The following is an 18,820-nucleotide window of genomic DNA, read 5'->3' as shown; positions in this document are numbered from 1 at the left end:
CCAGACATAGACTCTGTACTTCTTTAGACAGGGTCTGATCAAGGCTTTGTAAAACCTAGGCAGCTCCAAACCAGCCCCTCTGTTAGGCACAGCCAGAGGAATGAGTCGCGGGGAGACCAAAATTGGTCTATTAGAATTTATTTGGTGTGTTTGAGCTGCGGGAGATCAGGCTAGAAAAAGACCATAACCTCTTCAAGCAAAGAGGGCTGTGGAGTTTTATAGGAGGGGTTAAACGAGGCTGTTCCCCCTTCAATGACAAAGGGTTTCAGGGCATGACCAAGCCCTCCAGCTCCACACCCTGGCCCCAGGTCACCGTTGGGACTGCCCAGGCCCCTAGGAGATAAAGCAAGACAGGATCAAGGCAAGATGGCTTTTAAGATAAGGTTTCTGCTCCTGGCCTGAATATGGCTTAACACCCTCCTCAGAAGTGCATGCTTTCTGCAGGCGCTGACCAACCTTGGGTCACGCACGCACATGTGCACACCCACTCAGAGTTACTGGTGTTCATTATGCTCAGTGATTTTGATCAGTGTCTCTGTTTTTCATGCTTGAGAACTTGGATCCAACCCACTTTTGCCCCTGCAATACATCTGAAAATAGCCAGGAGTCTGATGCCCTAATTTGGTCCAGGGGTTGGCAAACTATGGCTAGATGCCCTGATGCCTGTTTTTGTAAATAAAGTTTTATTGGAACACAGTCATGCTCATTCATTTATGTATTGTCTGTGGCTGCTTTTGTGCTACGGTGGCAGAGTTGAGTAGTTGTGACAGAAACCATATGGCCTGCAAAGCCTAAAATATTTACTGTCTGGCTCTTTACAGAAATTTATAGACCTCTGATTTAGTCTGTTTTCCAACTATTTTAGCAATAATTGATAACAAAGTAGAGTTGCCAGATTTAGCGATTAAAAACACAGGACACGAGGATAAACAATGAATTTCAGATAAATGACGAATACTTGTTTTAGAATAAGTATGTCTCAAATATCATATGGTAACCTTTTAACAAAGACTTGTACAGCACGTCTATCGCCCGTTCAATCCTGCTACATGTACTTCACTTTGAGCTTTAGAAGAGAAAGAAGTTGACGGAACAAAGGGCCTTGGGATGATCTGAATTCTCTAGAAGAGGGAGCCCAGAAAAGAAGCAGAATAGTGGTCACTTCTGTCTGCCTCACCATGACAATGGTGGGAAGTCTGGGCATAGGTCCTCTGGGCACAGCTGGTAGGCTTCAGTGACCAGTAACTACTCTTCAAATTGTCTGAGTAAATATTATCGAGGCGGGTGGGGTAGGGAAGGGACTGCTTTATCCTTCACGCTGGAAAGTGCTTCTTTAAACTAGCAGCTCCACTGTGCATTTAACTGGTTTATAAGTCTTCCCATTGTCTGCTCTAATGCGCCGATTTCAATCCTGGGTAGAAACGACCACTCATTATTGGTAGATGTGGAAGCTGATCTAGTACACTCTGCTTCTCACTCTCCCTTCGTATCATCTCATCTTACGTCAGAGGGTTGGTGGAAGTCACATTAGATGGAAGACACCTCTGAAGTACCTTTGCACAAGGAGCTGATAGAGGCTGGATGAAGTGGCAGTTAAGTGCCCAGGCCCTGTAGCCAGACAACCTGGGGTTAGCTCCTGTGGGGTTAGATCCTGGCATAGTCATTCACTTGCTAAATGATGAGGTGTGTGGGGGGGATTACCTAACTTTTCTGAGCCTCAATTTCCTTTCCTGTAAAAGGGAAGACCAATGCTGGTAGCTACTGCTCGGAGTTGCGAGGATCAAATGAATTAGAACATGTAAAGTACTTAGAACTGTTTCTGGTACATAAGCATTTAGAAAATGTGAGCTGCTGTTTTATAAGTGGAAAAGAAACCAATGGCCAAGTGTGAAGTGTCCCGGAAACTCAGCCTCCGGCAGTGTGAGTTCTCCCCACTAGGTGTCACAATTCAGCAGGCATCCTCTCGCCCTTAGCTAGACTTGGGATGGCTGGCTGGAAACTTAATTTTTGCTTATTATCATTTTTGATTTGATTTGGTGATTTCAAGGGGATAAACTGAATACTATCTTTTGAGGTCTCTGGGGATCCAGAAATTCCAGCAGGACTGCAGACGTGCAGGTCTGGGAGGAGCAGTTTGGAGTACTGCCTTTGTTCATAGTTGATGCGACCTAACAATTTATTGTCCAAACCAACATATTTTGAGAGTGAAAGGCGGACTATTAATAACTATGCCAGGACAGGAGGAGAAAATGGGATGTGCTGGACATCCTGGACATAGTCACCCAAATAGGGTGGTTTTTCTGCAGCAATTTCAGAATCTCTGGGACACAAACTCACTGACTTTCCTTGGAAGTCCGGCACAGTCAACTTTGACCTCGTGCTTTTGAGAAGTTCCTGCCCTAAGGGTATCTTGCCTCCTTGTCAGGTCATTTATTTGGGTTTTGTCCTCAGTGGACATGGTGGGTATGTGTCTGCCTCACAGACTGCAAGTTACCTTGGCCTCCTTTATGTTAAATAATTCCATATCCTCTATGGCTTCTCTGCATGGGTTTTTCCTACAGTGGTAAACCCCTTTGGGGGCCCTGAGTCCTCCCTACCTGGAAGTGGGGTGAGCAGCATGGCCACTTCCTGGGTTATTGCTGAAGGGATTCTTCTGTTTCTTCCACCCTTGAGGCTTATCATCCTACTATTTTCAATTTGCTTATCTTCTTTGAAGAGCAGGCGGAAGCTAACATTCGTTGATCACCACCGCGCATCAAACGTTGTGCTTTTGCCCCCACCATCTTGGTCACCCCATCCACCCTGTGGCATTGGTATTATTAAGGTAGGGAAACTGAGGTCTAGAAAGGTCATAGCCCGTAAAAGGCAGAGCCAGGATTCAATTCCAGGTCTGTCTGGCTCCAAAGCCCTGTGGTTGCTGCCACACCAGGCTGCCTCCTGCGGTTTTTACAGTAAGTTTTTACAGTAGGACCACCAGCAGAGATTACTAGCAAGTCCCTTTCCCTCTCTGGGTCTCAATTTCTTCTTCTGGAAGCTGGGCAGAGTTAACAATATGTGTTAAAGGGCTGTCACAGTGACTGGGGCTGGTGGGGGCTAGCCTTGGAGGACTTTATGGGGGGGCAGTGAACAGGTTTTGAAGGAAGGGAACGGAGAGTCAGGAGATGGATCATTCGGTTAAGTCTAATAGACAAAAAGAAGGCTGTGTATGGGGGGTGGGGGGGCTGAGGAGAAGTGTGGAAACTGCCAATCTAATTAGGAGAGGTGAAGGGGACCCTAGTGATTATAGCTGGGTTTAAAACTTTGTCTCAAATCATAGACACGTGATCGTGCACACGAGAAGCACAGAACACATTCTGATGACAAGAATGAGGAGGAGAGATGGCTGTCAGTCATCACTGCAGTAGAGTCCAGGCCTTCGGGCTTCAAGAATCCAGGCCTGGAAAGGCCTGCAGGAAGCACTCAGCGGAGATGTCCAACTTGAATTTTTCCTGCTTCAGTTTGATTCTTTTGGGCTCACAGTGCCCTTTACCAACACTTAGAGGCCTGTAGGTCTTGGGGAGACAAATAGCCGCCCCTCTGGGCAGTATCTAATACACATCCGCGTTGTCAACATCTCAAATAGTCCGCCCCAAATACCAGGGAAGGATTTCTTAGGTGTAGGTGTGGGGGTGGTGAGGTCAGATAGCCAGGCCCGAGCGGGAAAGCTGAGATCTTGGCCAGCATGGCCCTTGGGGTGGTGTAAGGGGCTGAGCCCAGGAGCACGAACTCCCAGGCCCTGACTGCCCCCTCCCAAGTCTGGTTGGGGCCGCAGCCCAGGCCCGTGGGGGCGGGGAAAGGCATCGTATTAACGCCTCTGATGAACGGCCAATCCGAGAATCCAGGCGATGGGGAGGGGAGAGAGGCTTCCGGAGCCCCAGAGGGCGGCCACGCCTGGCCTAGGACACCCATGACCAGCACGGCCCTGGCCTCCCTCTTCGGGCTCCCTCCAGCTCTGACGCAGGGGATCCAGCCAGGGAGTGTTGGAGGGCCCCCAGCCCCTTCCCCACCCTGGGACCCGCCTTCCGCGCCGGCTCCAGCTCCCTCTTGCAGCCCTGTCACCCCGCCCCTTGTACTTAGATCCCGGGCCCCCACGGTCTCTCTGAGCCTTGCGGCCTCGCCCCGCCCCCGCGGCCGGCCCCGGCCCGCAGCTTCAGTATTCCCGGGTAGGCCCCGCCCCCAGCCCAGCGCCCCGGCCCCGCCCCCCGTTTCCGCTGGCGGAGGCAGAGGCAGCAGCGGTGCGGGAGCGCGAGTGAGCCGGGACCCCGCATTCCTGGGAGCTCGGTGAGTGCGGCCTGGGGCGGGCAGGCGGCGGGCTCCGGAGCGGACGAGTTAGCGGGCCTCGGCCTGCCTGTGGGCGGGCTGGGCGAGCTCTTCACCAGGTTCCCAGACTGGGGGAGCGCCTCGGGAGCGTCCCGAAGAGGGGGTGTCAGAGGGGCGGCAGTCGGGCGAGATGAGGGAGGGAGGGATGGGGTAGGTGCCTGGTGAGGGCCGGGAAGCAGCCCAGGAAGTGGAAGGTGTGTGCGGGTCCCGGGAATGGGACGAAGACTCCTGCAGGGGAGCGGCTCGGAGGAAGACCTTTCGGAAGTGGTGTTGCGGTCGGGTGAACCGCGGGATCCAAGCGAAGGGATGGGAGGTCTGTAGGCTGCCTCAGAAAGGGAGAGACCCGGAGCTGTCACGGGTTTCTGGCTGTGTGGCCCATAGATCCCAGTGGGTTGGGGGTTGATGCATACAGCGCCCCTAGGGAGGGCCAGGGGTGCTCGGGCAGAGCTGGGATACCGCCTGTAGGCCTCCGGTACCCCTGACCGCTCCTTGGGCCACCGCTGGCAGATCGGCACGCCGAGTGACAAAGCTTTGGCTCACCTCGAGGTCCTAGATGTAGTCCATCTGTGTATCCAAGTTTGGGACTTTAAAAAACTTCCTGTGACGGAAAAAAAAAAAAGTCCAAACAAGAAACTGGCTTGTTACTAGAGTACAGTGTTTGTACTTGGGTATCTCGGAACTGGAATCTTGGATCGCCTGTCTTTGAAAAAGATTGGTCTTGTCTCTACTTCTTCCCCAGATGCTTGTAGTGTCTGGGGAAGTTTGAAGCATTCGGGTCGTATGGGATTCCCTGGGCTGAGTCCACCTTTCCTCCCCCATCCCAAAAAAACGGGGATAAGAAGGCAGCTGCTCGCCTCCATTTGGTTCAGAGAACCAAGCTCATTATATGAGGTCCTTCTGACCTGCAACTATCTCCTTCTCTGACTTAGGTATTTCCTCTTCCAGGAAGCTCTCCTGGACTAGTGGAGAAACCTGGGGACTCATGCTCTCTGATCCCCAGTATACTAGCCAGCTTTCCTTCCTCTACTAAAAACACTCATAGAGAATGTTTTGTATGTATGTTCTGCTATAAAGATGTGCAGTAAGCTTGTCATTTTAAGTAATGGGGAGGGGAAGGAGAGGTATTATGGATAATTTCAAACAATGGACCGGACAAATCATTTATATTTAGCTAAGGAATGCAGCCAGGGAGGCAGACATTCACACAGGCTTCCTATCCTGCGCCTGGTTCTGGCATGGCTGATGCAGCTGGGCTGTGGGGTTAGGGGTGAGGGAGGATAGGGGAAGAGGATAGGGTTGGATAAAACTTGAAGGGTAATTAATTGTTCTCCACTCACTCATTGAAGACCTGCTGTGTGCAAGGCCCTGAATAGCTGAGAGTGGACCAAAATGGGATGGTAAAGACCTGCTGTGTGCAAGGCCCTGAATAGCTGAGAGTGGACCAAAATGGGATGGGATTTTTGTGTGTGTCTGAATTAATCAGACTTTAATCTTTAAATCTATGAACTGATATTGAATATTAATAACAGTAACTAGTGTTTATAAAATAGTTTATGGTTGGACAAATGCTTTCTCTGCACATTAGCTTTATATAATTTTATTTGATTCACATATAATCTTGTAAAGTGCATGTTATTTTTTTAAGTATATGTTATTTTTAATTGCTCTCTTATAGGCTGGGAAAATGAGGCTCAGAGAGCATAAATTACTTCACTGAGGTCACAGAACTCGTTAAGTAGAAGAAGCAGAACTTGAACTCGTGGCCTCTGACCCCTCATACCATGTACTTTTCCTATTAAATTGTCCCATTTTCCTCTGTTGAGCCTGAGGATCTTAGCCTTAACATCACTGTGTGCAACCCTGAGCAAATTGCCTCCGCTTTCCAACTCTGTTTTGGAGGGGTATTGGATTAAAATGTTTCTACAGTCTCTTCCAGCATCAGATAATTAGCAGTGTAAGATCATATCAGCAGCCAATCAGCCACTTAATAAGTGTGCTTTATTTTTTAAAGTTTTGAATTGTGATAAAAAACAAAATTTACCATCTTACCCATTTTTAAATGTACAGTTCAATTGCTGTAAGTATATTCACACTGTTCTGCAACAGCTCTCTAGATCGTTTTCATCTGCGCAACTGAAACTGGACACCCATTTAACAGTAATTCCCCAGCCCTTGGCAACCTTCATTTTGCTTAGTGTATTTTATTAAGCACTTACTATGTGCTTAATAAATGTTGCCCTTGAGGAATTAATAAGGAGACGCAGCTCCGCTTAAGTGGGACGCCTGTGAGCCAGGGGTAGCTGGCTGGAGTGCTGGTCCTTATTCCCGAGTCTCTAACTCCAGCCCCAGCTGGCCTTATTAAGTGAATGAGTGAATGAGTGAGGCCTTGGGCAACTGCCTTCACCTCTTTTAGCTTTAGCTTCCTGCTTGCAAAATGTGGATGACAATGCCAGGCTCTCAGGCCTGTTGAGGGACGATGAGATAATTAATGTATGTGAAGCTCAGCGCTCAGGGCCCTGTACACAGCAGGTGTGCAGTAAATGGTGGCTGTTATTTATACCCTAGCTGAGGAGACTAGACTAATATGCTCAGAACGAGAGAAGACAAGGCTTTTCTTCTACTCTTAGGGCCCACGCTGTCGTCCCCACTGACAAGGGAATGGATCTACTCTAAGTGTCCTAGCCTGGCACTTGACATCCTTCTTATCCATTCCCAGCCCACCTGTCTAGCCGTACCTCCCACTTCTCTCCCTCGAGGAAGCCTCGGTTCCAGCCAGACTGCTCTCCCAAGCCTGCTTTGCTCACTCCTTTGTCCCTTAGTTCATATTGTTCCCCCTTCCTGGAATGCTCTTCCCAGTCCTTCCTTCCTCTCTTTCAAGACCCTCCTCATGTCTGAGCTCTTTTATGGAGCCTTCCCTGGCCACCCATCCTAAAAGAACCCCTTTTTCCTTAGAACTCCTATGGAGTTTTCTGTCTCTCCTGGGTTTTATATCCTGCCTGAGGTGATTCTTTAGTGAATTTGACAAACACTTAGGGTGTGCGTGTGTCATAGCACAAGAGTCTGCTAAGTTATGATGATGCAAAAATGAAAAAGTAAAGGTCCCTGTTTTCAAGGGGTTTATAATGCAGTAAAGGGTTAAGAAAGGGGTTCAAAAAATGACAGTTCAAAGTACAAGGTGAGTGGCCTGTGAAAGGAGAATGTTATGTGGGTTCAAATAGGAGAATAAATCACCCTGAGTCTGGGGAACACTTCATGTGGCAGGTGGGGTCTGACTCGAACTTTGAAGGGTGGCTTGCATTTCAACAAAAGAGAGGAGGGACCAGCCTGAGGAAGGGCACCAAGAAACTATTGGGGTGTGTGAATAGCTTAGGTGAGTAGTGAGTGGGTGGTGTGTAGGGAAGCAGAGAGAAAAAAGGCTGAACAGGGAGACAGTGGCCATATTGTGGGTAGCTTCAAATGTCCAGCCAAGGAATTTCATCCATCCACCCATCCATTCAGTCAAGAGAAGGTGTACCCACCATGTGCGGGTACTGAGCTGGTGCTGGGGAGACAGCAGTCAACCTTGGGAGGCCCTGGGAACTCTGCAGGTTTTTGAGTAGGGGTTGTAGAAACAGGGACAGGCCTCAGGAGGGTGAGTCTGGGGTCTGTGAAGAGGGGAAATCATGGTGGGGAGAGTGGCTGGGCAGCTGTGAGGAAAGGAGAGGAGGGACTGAACCTGAGACATTGCAGAAGTGAGGTTGAGACCATTTCTGAATTGATGGGCTCAGTTGGTGAGGAAAGGATGAAGGGGGATTGAAGTGGATTCTGAGCTGGCTCATTGAGAAGATGCAGTGCCATTTGCTGTTTCCAGTGGCTATCATAGTTTTTCTAACCACATTGTAAGTCCCTTCAGGGCATAGGTTCTAACTGACTCTATTCTTCTTGGCCCAGTACTCACTTTTGTGAGATACAGAGTAGGCAGAGTGTGGACCCCTGATAAGAAATGAATCTTGTTGTGGGGATGTGATGTACAACATGGTAACAATAGTTAATAACGTATTATATATTTGAAAGTTGCTGAGAGAGTAGATCTCATCACAAGAAGAAATTTTTTGTAATTATGTATATATGTTGATGGATGTGAAATAGACATGTGGTAGTCATTTTGCAATATACACAAATAACAAATCATTATTTGTACAACTGAAGCTAATATAATGTTATATGCCAATTAATCTCAATAAAAATATGAAATATGGGTCCATTTTGTAATAAAAAAAAAAAGAATCCTTCACCTTCTAGAACCCCAAATTTGCATTCACAGCAACATATACATGGGCCTAGCTTTCTCTAGAGTCATGTTTCTGGAGAGAGCCAAATGTTTCCTGTGTATATCTTTACACCCCAAGTTAACTACCCTTTCAACTTCTGCTACAATTTTCTCTTTCACCTGATGGTCATTTTCCACCAAATTTGTATTGCTCCACAGAGTAACTCTGGATGTGGTAGAGAGGAAAACAACAAAGTGTCCTGTTTCTTTACCTCAGCCTCCTAGTAGGTATATGTGAGTCAAACTCTTGTCTCAGTGGAGTTAAACACTTTTACATATCTTGAAACTCGGGTCACTTGTGAGTGGGCAAAATTACAAATGTTAAATCCTTGGATGCCAGGACTCCAGGGATGACAAATATATGACACTGATAGTGTCACTTCCATAACTGCCCATAGCAGACATCACTAATCGATCACAGATGTCTTTCCTGTTGAGTCAGGGATTGGGTTCTGCTCATAAAGCTTTAGGCACCCACTACCAGCTGAGTGGAATGGGCACAACAGCTGGAACCAGTTTCCCATTTCTGGCCTTTCCACCTGTTGAATGAATGGGTTCTTAATGGGAGACGGCTGCCCTCCAAGAGTGGCTGCCGCTGGACAGCATTCACCCTAGAATGGCTTCACAGAGAAGTGATGACCTAATTTTTTATTTTCCTGCAGGAATATTCTGGGATCTTCTCAAATCTGTCAGCAGCCAAAGTGTTTGTGGGAAATTCAAAGAAAACAGGTCAGTGTCCATTTTGGTGGGGCCTCAGAAAGTCTGTGTTATACACTTTCTGAAGTCAAAGTTTCTCTTTCTCTTTCACTGTAGGTTAGGGAAGGTGGATGGCATGGGGTGCTGGTATATTCTAGATGTCTCTGCTCCAGCTCTTGACTTGGAATGGATAAGCTCCATAAATTGGGCTTTGGGGGCCAGGAGCGAATAACTCCCCCCCTACCTCCCTCCACCCCCACACACTGTTTCTGATTGGTGGCTGGTAGTATTCATTTCTTGGAGAGCCACCCTGATTGTAAAGAGGCAGCCTAGGGAAGGAAGCAGGAGAGGTTTGTAACTTCCTGCTTCCTGTCTCCTCCCAGCAGACTTGGGAGCCAGGGTGGAGGACCTCTCACCAGCGCTCAGAAAAGAGTCTGCAGGAATCTGGCCAGTTTTACCTGTCTGTGTTCCTATATACTGGCTGCTGTGGGAATGCCCGGCTGTGGGATGGCACCCTCTGCCAGGACCCTCGCCAGGGTCCGCTCTGCTCCTACAGGCCCCTGGGCTCTTGCTGATAGCTTCTTTGTTCCCAGCACTTGGGCATAAGGCCCCTGTGGAGCTGCTTAGGTGGAGGGTGTGAATGGTGCTGGTTGGGGTTCCCTGGGGCTGCTGCTTACAGACCTCAGCCTTTTTATCTTTTCATTTTGTGTTTTATTCTGTGGCTTCCTCCTGCTGGGTGATTTGTACATGTTTTACCTTCCAAGAACCCAGCAATGCGGTGGGGGTGTGGTGGGGTGTGGGGTGTGGGGTGGGAACCATGGTGCTGGCTGGTAGCTTATCTTGCCAAATGCTTCTTTTCTGTGAGTTCCAGTGGAAATTATTTGGTGTCTTAGGAGTGGGCACGAACTTTAGTGTCCTGCCATGCCTTGGAGTCAGGGTGCCAGGATTCACATGTGTCACCATCCTCATTTACCACAGTTTCAGACTCTACATATGTCCACAACTAATTTATTTAAAGTGTGTTACATCTGAATTTAAAGCTCATTTAATTTTCACAGGAGCCCTACGAGGTAGCTGTCATTTCCCCCCATTTTACAGAGGCCGCAGCGAAGGCTGAGAGCGGGTCAGACTCAGGGCTCCAACCTTGGCAGTCTGCGGGCCGCTGTGCCCCGCCCTCCCCGCCGCAGACCTGGGCCGTTCTCATGGGGTCCTGGGCACCCTCTGCACGGCCCACCATGAGCTGCTGCAGCAGGAATAGCGAGCTCCCATTTGTAGTCTCCCTGGCCCTGGGGCCTGGGTGGGTGTCGGCTTTCATTCTTGCTGCTCTGGGATTTGGTGCATCACACCTGTGGGTGGACGGGGCTCAGGGAAACTGGGCTGGTGAAAATCAGGTGGTGGGGAGTGAGGACTGAAGCCAGAAGATGAGAGTCCCTGCCGCTCAGCACATCCTCCCTCATGACAGAGACTCCGCGGGGCCTGCTCCTGGGGGGGCCTGCCAGGCAGAACTTGGTGGGAAGCTTCCCAGGAGCGCTGCATGGCCTGGTATCACTAGTCCTTTCAGCCAGATGGCCGTCCTGCTTCTGTGCATCTCTGTTGAAGCCGCAGTGAGGGCGACCTCACTGAAGGCGTTTCCAGGAAGGAAGTGCATCCTCTCCTACGGCTTTGGTTCAGCCATTTCTTGTCATGCTGTTGAGCCTCTGGCATGATGACCAGCTCCTGGCTGGGAGGTTCTCGTCCTGGCTCCTGCCTCTGCCTCTAGCGGGCTAGGTGACTTTTGGCAAGTTACTTGCTTTCTTCAGGCTGGCTTCCACACCTGTAGAAGGGGAGGTGGGGTGGTCGATTGCTAAGATTCCTTCCAGCTCTGATAAAGGTGGTTTCTGAGGTGGGATGAAGGCATGTGTCTGGGTTTTGGCTTCTAATCCTGCGGCTTCCCAGATAACTCTTCATCTTACAGTGCCCTCTCTGCCCCTGGCCTAGAGGCGGATGGAGGATAGAATGAAGTTAATGAGTAAACCGAGGCCCTGATTTCTGATAGAAGCTGGACGAGGGCAGAGGTTGTTTGCAGAGATGGTTGCCTGTCTGGCTAGTGGCAGGGTTTTCCTGCCCGACTTCCCTCCTGCACTGAGGACTCGCTGCTACTTATATTCTAACCGCCTCCTGCCCCCAGCCTAGAGCATTTGGGAGTTAGAAGGCTGCATCGCTGGACTCCAGCCCAACAAGTTAATAATTTCAACTTCAATTATAGCCACCACATAATGAAACAAGAGCGTCTGCCTGGGTGAAATCCAGCTTCCAAACCCATTTCCTCCTCTCAAACCAAAAACATACCAAAAACTTAGCCTGAACTGGACTCGAGCTTTGGAGAAACGGGTGGAGCCAGAAGGAGCGCTTCCGCTGCTTTCAGTGTCACACGCTGTGTGCTTCCATCCGTGTTCGGAGCGAATGCAGCTTTCGTTCTGATCATCCATTGTTGATTCTTATCTGTGCTTTTGAGTGTACCACACCCCTTCTACCCTCTGTCTTCCTTCCCGCTTCTCTACAGTGGTTGGAAATTAATTGGACTTTGAATACTCACTCACTTTCTGAGAATCTCATGACCATTTCTACACTCAATGGTCAGCATTTAAAGAAATATCTGACTTTGTGCTGGGAACAAGAAAGGACGGGATGGAGAACAGTCCAGGGGTCTGAGGAGTCAGGCAGCTCAGTGGGTCCCCTGGAATCCCTGCACTAACTGGGGAGGTGTGGCTGTTGCTGCAGGAAGCCGAGGGCCCCCATGGCCTCTGGTGCAGGATCTCGGTGAGTTCCAGGCCTTGGCCTTGGCGGCTTAGGGCCACTGCTAACCCTCATAGCACCTTTGAGCACATTTGAAAAAGTGCCCTTCCTCAGGTTAAAAAGAAAAAATCTGGATATGTTATTGTAAAACCTGAACAATGTCAACTCTGCCTGGGACGGCCATCTAGAATCCTGGAGGGCGGGGCACTGGCCGTGTCATACCTGTGCGCACAGCCCTCTGCCCACCATCATGGGTGCACATGTCGCTGGCGGCACACACATCTGTGCTCCTCTCACTTCCAGTGAGGAAAGTGTGTGAGGTTCAGAGTCGGGGAGAAGGCCAGGGGTGGGAATGGGCCTCTCAGAACAGTGGATAGCTGAGGGAAGTGATCTTGGGATGCTCAGAGCAAGGTGGGAGCAGAGTGTGGCCATGACGTGTGTGTGTGTGTGTGTGTGTGTGTGTGTGTGTGAGAGAGAGAGAGAGAGAGAGAGAAAGAGAGAGGTGGATGTACTTGCCCTAGCATGCACATGGCTAGGTGTGCCCCATATGTGTTTGTGTGGGAAGAGTTCTGCTTTGTTCTGCGACTCAGCTGAGAGCCCACCTGACCCTTTCGATAGTTAATACGTATCCGTGACATGACTGCCCCCTTCTTAGAGGGAGTATAAAACTTGAACCCAGTACCTGGCAGCCTGCCAGTGTGGAGCTTAGGGGCCTGACACTCTCCAGCAGCGCTGGGGTTGCGGGTGGTGGGGCCAGCGACAGAGGGAGCAGATTCTGCCTCAGCAAGTCCCTTGTCCCCACGTGGGCCAAGCCCTATAAAAGGGCTCAGAGGGGCATGGGGATGGGCTGGGTTTGAATGGGGGGGTGTATTTTGGGGTGTGCGAGCATGCAGAATGACGTGTTTTGTTTTAGAGAAAGTGAGGTAGAGGTCTGGGCTTGCAATTTTCCACTTGTCTTAATCCCGAGAGATTCTAAACAGTTTTGTTTAAAAACTGGACATGCGGATTGCAGAGACCTGAGTGAGGAAGAGCCGCTGGGTCCCCCAGGAAGGCAATTAGGTTTGAAGCCAAAGTCTGGATCTGTATGCAGTGCGTGGGACCTGGAGGGTGGGGAGGCGGAGCTCAGCGCATCCCTGAAGGCATGAGTCACTCTAAATTAGCAGCCACAGCAAATTGGCTCCCACTTGCTTGCTGCTGGAGATGCACAGGGTGGGGAGGAAGCGGCAGCCCAGGGTTACCACCCACCATCCAGGCTGCAGGCAGCAGAGAGACTTGGAATTACCTGTCTGGGCTCTGCCCCCTCCCACTGTTACACAGAGAAGCTGGAGATAGTGGTGGCCAGTTGGTGGTGTCCATGAAGGTCTCTTTGGAGGGGCAGGGAGAATAATTCAGGATCCAATCAAGGACAGGGCTGGGTGGAACTGAGGGCCGGTGGAGGAACAGGGGAGATGGGGCTGGATTCTCCTCGGGGTTCCTCCATGGGGAGAACGGGTGGACTCAGAGAGGCAAAGGTAGGGCCTCGCTGCGTGGTTGCAGTGGGGATGGCAAGCTTGGAGGTCTGGGGAGAGCTGGGCGTGGCCTGGGTAGTTGGACGGAGATGACCCAGGGGAGACGTACCTCAATGCCACCCAGAAGAGATTCAGATTTCAGGAGGCAAGCAGTGGGGAGCTAGGGTTGCTTCCTGAGTAGGGCGATGGCAAGATGAAAGGGGATGTTTTAGGACCAATTAGCTTGTAGCAGAATTCAAAATGAAAAAATTTTCAAAAAAGTACCTTTGTTTGTTGCAAAACGTAATATAAACTCATTATAATATTCAAATATTACATAAATTGTGGAAAGGGAAAATCTACAATCCTGGCCTTCAGAGATAATCACTGTTAATACTTTGATATTCTTTTCAGGGAGTTTTATGAGAGACTAGCACCCTATTACCCTATCAATTTTCATAAATAGAATTAGTTGTATTATACTTACTGTTTGGCAACTTCTTTAGCCATTTTTCCACATCAGCGCGTATAGAATGACCTCATTCTTTTGGATAACTGCATGGACTCACTGGATGCATTTTATGTCAATTATCTATTGCTGCATAACAAACCACCCCAAAATCTAATAAATAAACACAAGCACCATTATATCTGCTCACAGCTCTGTGGCTTAGCCCTTTGGGCCGGCTTGGCTGGTCTCCTTTCTTGGGTTTATGAATATGGCGGCTGGCGGCTCTCAGGGCTGGATGGTCCTGGAGCCTCTGTCATGTCTGGTGACTGGTGCTGCTCTCACCTGGGCCTCTCTTCCCCCATGGGTTTGTCATTCTCAAGGAAACTAGCCTTTTAGGTGAAACAGAATCTGCAAGACCTCTGTGAGATCTAGGTCCTGACGTCTTACCATGTAAAGTCTATCTACTGCTTGGTCAGAGCAAGTCACAGGACCGGCTGGCACTCCAGCGCTGAGGGAAAGACTCTACTCTTGATGGGAGGACCGGCAGAGTCACACCCAAGGCGTGCGTGTTTGCGGCAGGAGGGCATGGAGGTGCGTCTTCCATGCACCTAGGAGGAAGAGAATGAGCATATTTGGAAATAGACCCAGGTCTTTGGAAGACGCACAGGCTCCCTCCCCAGCCCACTCTTTGCCCCAAATGGTCACCCAGGGAAACTGGCAAGGGCAGGACACTTAATTATCCTGTTGGGTGGAGGTGGTATTAGAGGTGGATTCTGTGGTGTTTGTGTGGCTGCATGGGGCATATAGGGGCAGGTTTGGGGGGTCATCTAGGGTGTGGGCACTGTGCTAGACAGCTTCTCCTGCTAGGGCTCCCGCAGCTGTAGAAGGGAAGCAGGAGCCTTCCTCCCCCGGGAACTGCCAGGAGCCTGGCCGCTCAGTACTTGTGCTGATTGTCATGGCATTTCTGAGGAATGTGAGTCAGTGAGTGACAGGTCTTTAAGAAAGCCAGCTGGTCACTCCTGATCCAGGCCTCTGCTGGGAATTCATTCATCTACCCGGCAAATACTGCACCTCCTCTGCTCCAGACTTTACCCCGTCCCCTCGTAACTTCAGATGTGAAATAAGATGAATCAGGCCTGTATGATTTGCAGGCTTCACTTTTCCTTCTCAGGCTGCTCACAGTGGATTTAACATTTTGACTTCCCACAATGTATTCGTTTTATAGTTTTCTTATCACCTGCCTTGGTAGCTCTTCTCTCTGGTGAAATCACCAATGATGGGGAGGCAGAAGGAAGAGCCAGCTTCGGGTCCTTAACGGTCCCCCGGCCTGGCTGATAGGATGCTGCCGTGCTGGTGATGGTGGAGCGGTCCTCCCCGTGCTAGGCATCCATCAAACTTACCTCTCCCTGCAGAGCTCAGGCCAGACTTGATGAAATACACTTTCCTAGCCCAACAGTGTCTCTGGCCTGTCATCTGCCTGGTGCTTTGCGCATCATCAAGTAAGAACAAAGCTGAGTGGGCTTTTTCATTTGAAAATCCCTTGGCGTTTTATTTTCTCCCTGTTCTTTCTCGGCATTTCTTGGAAAAGAAATGTCTTGTGGCTGATAGTTCCCCTGCTTGTGAAACAGTGCCGTCCATCACTGCGTGGCTCCCTCCGCCCCTTGGCCGGTGTCCTTCTCCTCCGGGCGGCGGGAGAATTGGCCCAGCTCAGCCCGAGGCCGTGGTGAGGATGTGGGTGGGAAGGAGCACGTGGCTGCACCACCCTTGGGAGCTACCCTGCCACATGCGGGTGACTTTGGCGGCCAGCACTGTGGTACTGCTGCACAGTCAATGATATCTGATCGGCCTGTGAGCTTAGTATGTGCCCGTGCTTAGTGCCCATGAAAACGTGCACAGCTGACTCGGCAAACCTTTGAGCAATCGGCATCACAAGCAAGACAAGAAACGTCAGCAACTCCTTTTGGCCCAGGAATTGGAAAAACTGGATGGGGGCCCTCAGCCTGCTCCAAGTTTGCCAGTTTGAGGCATATAGTAGCTGAATTCTCCATAAGGGTGAGCCAAAGGCCCCTGTGTGACTCCAGACTTGTCCGCCCAGCCTCGTCCCCCTTCCTGGGTGTCTGTGGCTGTGAGGATGGAGTCACATTTCAGCACTCGGCAGTCGCAGTGTCCGTACATCAACAAGGAATGACCGAGCCCTCTGGTTCTTTAAGGGTCTGAGGCAGCTTTGGGGCCAGGTGCTCTATGTGATAAGAGCTTCAGCCAATGTGGGTAGGTGAGTCCCCAACCCTTGCTGTTCCTGGCTGCCTCCTGTCATCTCTGTTGTATCTGGTTTTCCCGTCTCCCCCCAGGGCTCGGTCCTGCAGCTTCCATGGCACTAGCAGTGGGCTCGGAAGGCCAAGTAGAAGGGGATGAGATTGCCAGTAGGTGCAGCCAGAGCCCTCTCTATCGGACTCAAAGAAGATGCCTCCTTGGCCCGGCTGAAGTGTCACTGCCTTTTAGTCACACCCAATTTGGCATAAAAACGATGTCACCTCAGTTTTAGCCTCCACCTTCCTCACTGCTTCTCCAAATGACTCAGTCGTTTCGCAAGCTCAGGTGTCCTGTAGGATAAGGATAGTTGCCCTCTGGGGTGCTCAGTGGACGATGCGTTGGACTCTGAGGACTGTTCTTTAAAAACAACAGCGGCAGTCGCATCTCTGGAACATGTGTGTGGCTTCCCCGAGGGGCCACCCTCTGCCAGCTGATGGCAAGTTAGAAATGGGTGCTCAGGCTTTGCTGCCACCGCGGCCCGGGCTGGGTGTGCTGCTCCATGCTTTGAGCCTGCTCTTGGCCTAGACACTGCAGGCTGGACATCGGGCCAGGTGGCCTCTCCCTCCACAGAGCGTATATTCTGACATTCCGGTTGCGTCTGACGCACGTGGGAAAGCAGAGTCCTGGCACGGGAGGACCTGACCCACACACGTTTTCTGCTTCTGGGAATGCTTTTGGGGCTGATGCTGATTACAGGACCTGCTTATGCTGGGAGGGGAAGCCACAGAATTGTCCCCCCTTCTGGGGGGCGGGCTGGCAGCCTGGTTCCCTGGGTCTTCATCGCAGCTGGCTCTCGTGGGGCTGTGGCCACCAGCGGAGGTGGGGTGGAGGCATTAGACCCTCTCTCTGTGGGCCGGGGTGAGGGAGGGTGGTAGGCTCGTGAGGGTGAGCCCCATCCTGACTCTGGGGCAAAGGGGAGGGTGGAAGGTGATTCTTCAGACTGCAGGCCCTTTCTTCTTTGCACCCCCACCCGATTCCCTCTCCCCTCGCGTTGCCAGTTATTGCCAAAAAATGCTTACGGGCATTCATAGGAAGGCTGGTGCACCTTTAAAGAAACACCTAACAAGGCACTCACTATCCGTTTTGTGGTGGTTTTAGGTCAAGGGTCTTGAACGCAGTCTTGCTTCATGTCAGGCATGAGTGCGGCCACCTCCTAGACCCCGTGTGTAGGGAATTGGTCTGTGGCTCCTGGTGTTTTTGAGACCCTGCAGCCACTGCACCCTCCCCACGCCCCAGGATTTCAAGCCAGAGAGCTGACGTACACACTCAGCACGTGTGCAGCCCCCACGGCGTCTCTGACAGACAGGGACGTTTCTAGTGGCTCACCTCAATCTCTGTCTCTTTGTTCCTTCTGAAGGAGCAGAAGCCTTGGTTTTCGCCTCCACTGATGGTTTCTCATTGCCTAGCACTTGGTGGCCACTCATATGCTTTGAATGAATAAATACTGCATTTGTAATATAGAAAGAAACATGTCTCTCAGCTAGCCGTGTCCAGGACACTTAGAGCACTTGCTTGGTTTAAAACCATCCACGTCCGCAGTCGCAGGGGCTTGAAATGCCCTGTGGCGGAAGGAGATAGGACTCCTTCTAAGGCGGGAGCTCCTTATTAGAGGGTCTGCAGCTCTGGGAGGAGGACTGAGGCTGCCCCCCCAGGAAGTGAGGAGGACAGGAAGATGTAGGGAAGAGGAGGCCCCTGCTTGGAAGTTTCACAGCTGGGGAAACTGAGGCTGGTTATCGTAGGACCTCTAGGCAGTTGAGCAGAGGAGCCCAGAGGCAGAGGTTGTGATCCCAACCCTGGATTCTCTCTTCTTCCCCCGTCCCCTCCCCTGCTCCCAGTCTCACGCCTGCTCCCATCTTCCTCGCTCACCCAGGGGCACCTCAGAGTTCCCAGCTTTGTAGGAAACCACGCACCCGAAATGGCCAAATCCGTGAGGACTTGAGAGGCACGTGTGGGGTTATTTTGGGTCTGGTGGGCCGGGCTCAGATCTCTCTGGCATTCCGGGCGCTGGCCTCTCAGAATTGACCAGAATGGAAGGATGATAAAAATCAAGGCTCCAGGAATAGCCCAAGAATTTGCTCATTCTTTACCCCTGTAAAGAGGTGCCGCCCAACCCAGATCCTGCAATGAATTTGGGGCTGAGGGAGGGTGCTAGCCTTGGGGAGGGGGAGAAGGAGAGTTCAAGACAATTTCCTCTTCCTCCCCTAGGGAGGGTGGGTGGCAAGCACTGTGCCTGGCTCAGGGCCCATCTGATAAGGGAGAGGACTGAGAGGCCAGGGGATGGCGTTTCCCCACCAGCCCATCTCTGCCTTTGGGGGGTCGCCTGCTGACTCCAGGCTGGGTTGGTTGGCTAGGCTCTCTCTGTCTCGTTGTTTCTCTGTCCCTGTCAAACCTAGACAGGCTCAAGACAGCTCTGGCCTCCGATCCTCAGGGAGC

General features: G+C 50.9%; 1 protein-coding gene across 1 annotated transcript in view; it reads left to right on the top strand.

Moving 5' to 3' along the window:
* The first annotated feature begins 3,856 nt into the window (after positions 1–3,856).
* The window catches only part of LOC148759136 (uncharacterized), a 116,304-nt gene continuing 101,340 nt past the window's right edge, over positions 3,857–18,820 (top strand). Inside the window, exons 1-2 of the mRNA XM_088793015.1 lie at positions 3,857–4,320; positions 9,331–9,397. Coding sequence (XP_088649141.1) covers positions 3,857–4,320; positions 9,331–9,397 — 531 coding nt within the window. The remainder of the gene's footprint in view (positions 4,321–9,330; positions 9,398–18,820) is intronic.

The sequence above is a fragment of the Rhinolophus sinicus genome, chromosome 1 (assembly GCF_057876585.1).
Source record: "Rhinolophus sinicus isolate RSI-liver-muscle chromosome 1, RSI-T2T, whole genome shotgun sequence".
NCBI classification, from domain to species: domain Eukaryota; kingdom Metazoa; phylum Chordata; class Mammalia; order Chiroptera; family Rhinolophidae; genus Rhinolophus; species Rhinolophus sinicus.
The sequence above is the reverse complement of the archived record's forward strand: the minus strand, read 5'-3'. Positions and strand labels throughout refer to the sequence as shown.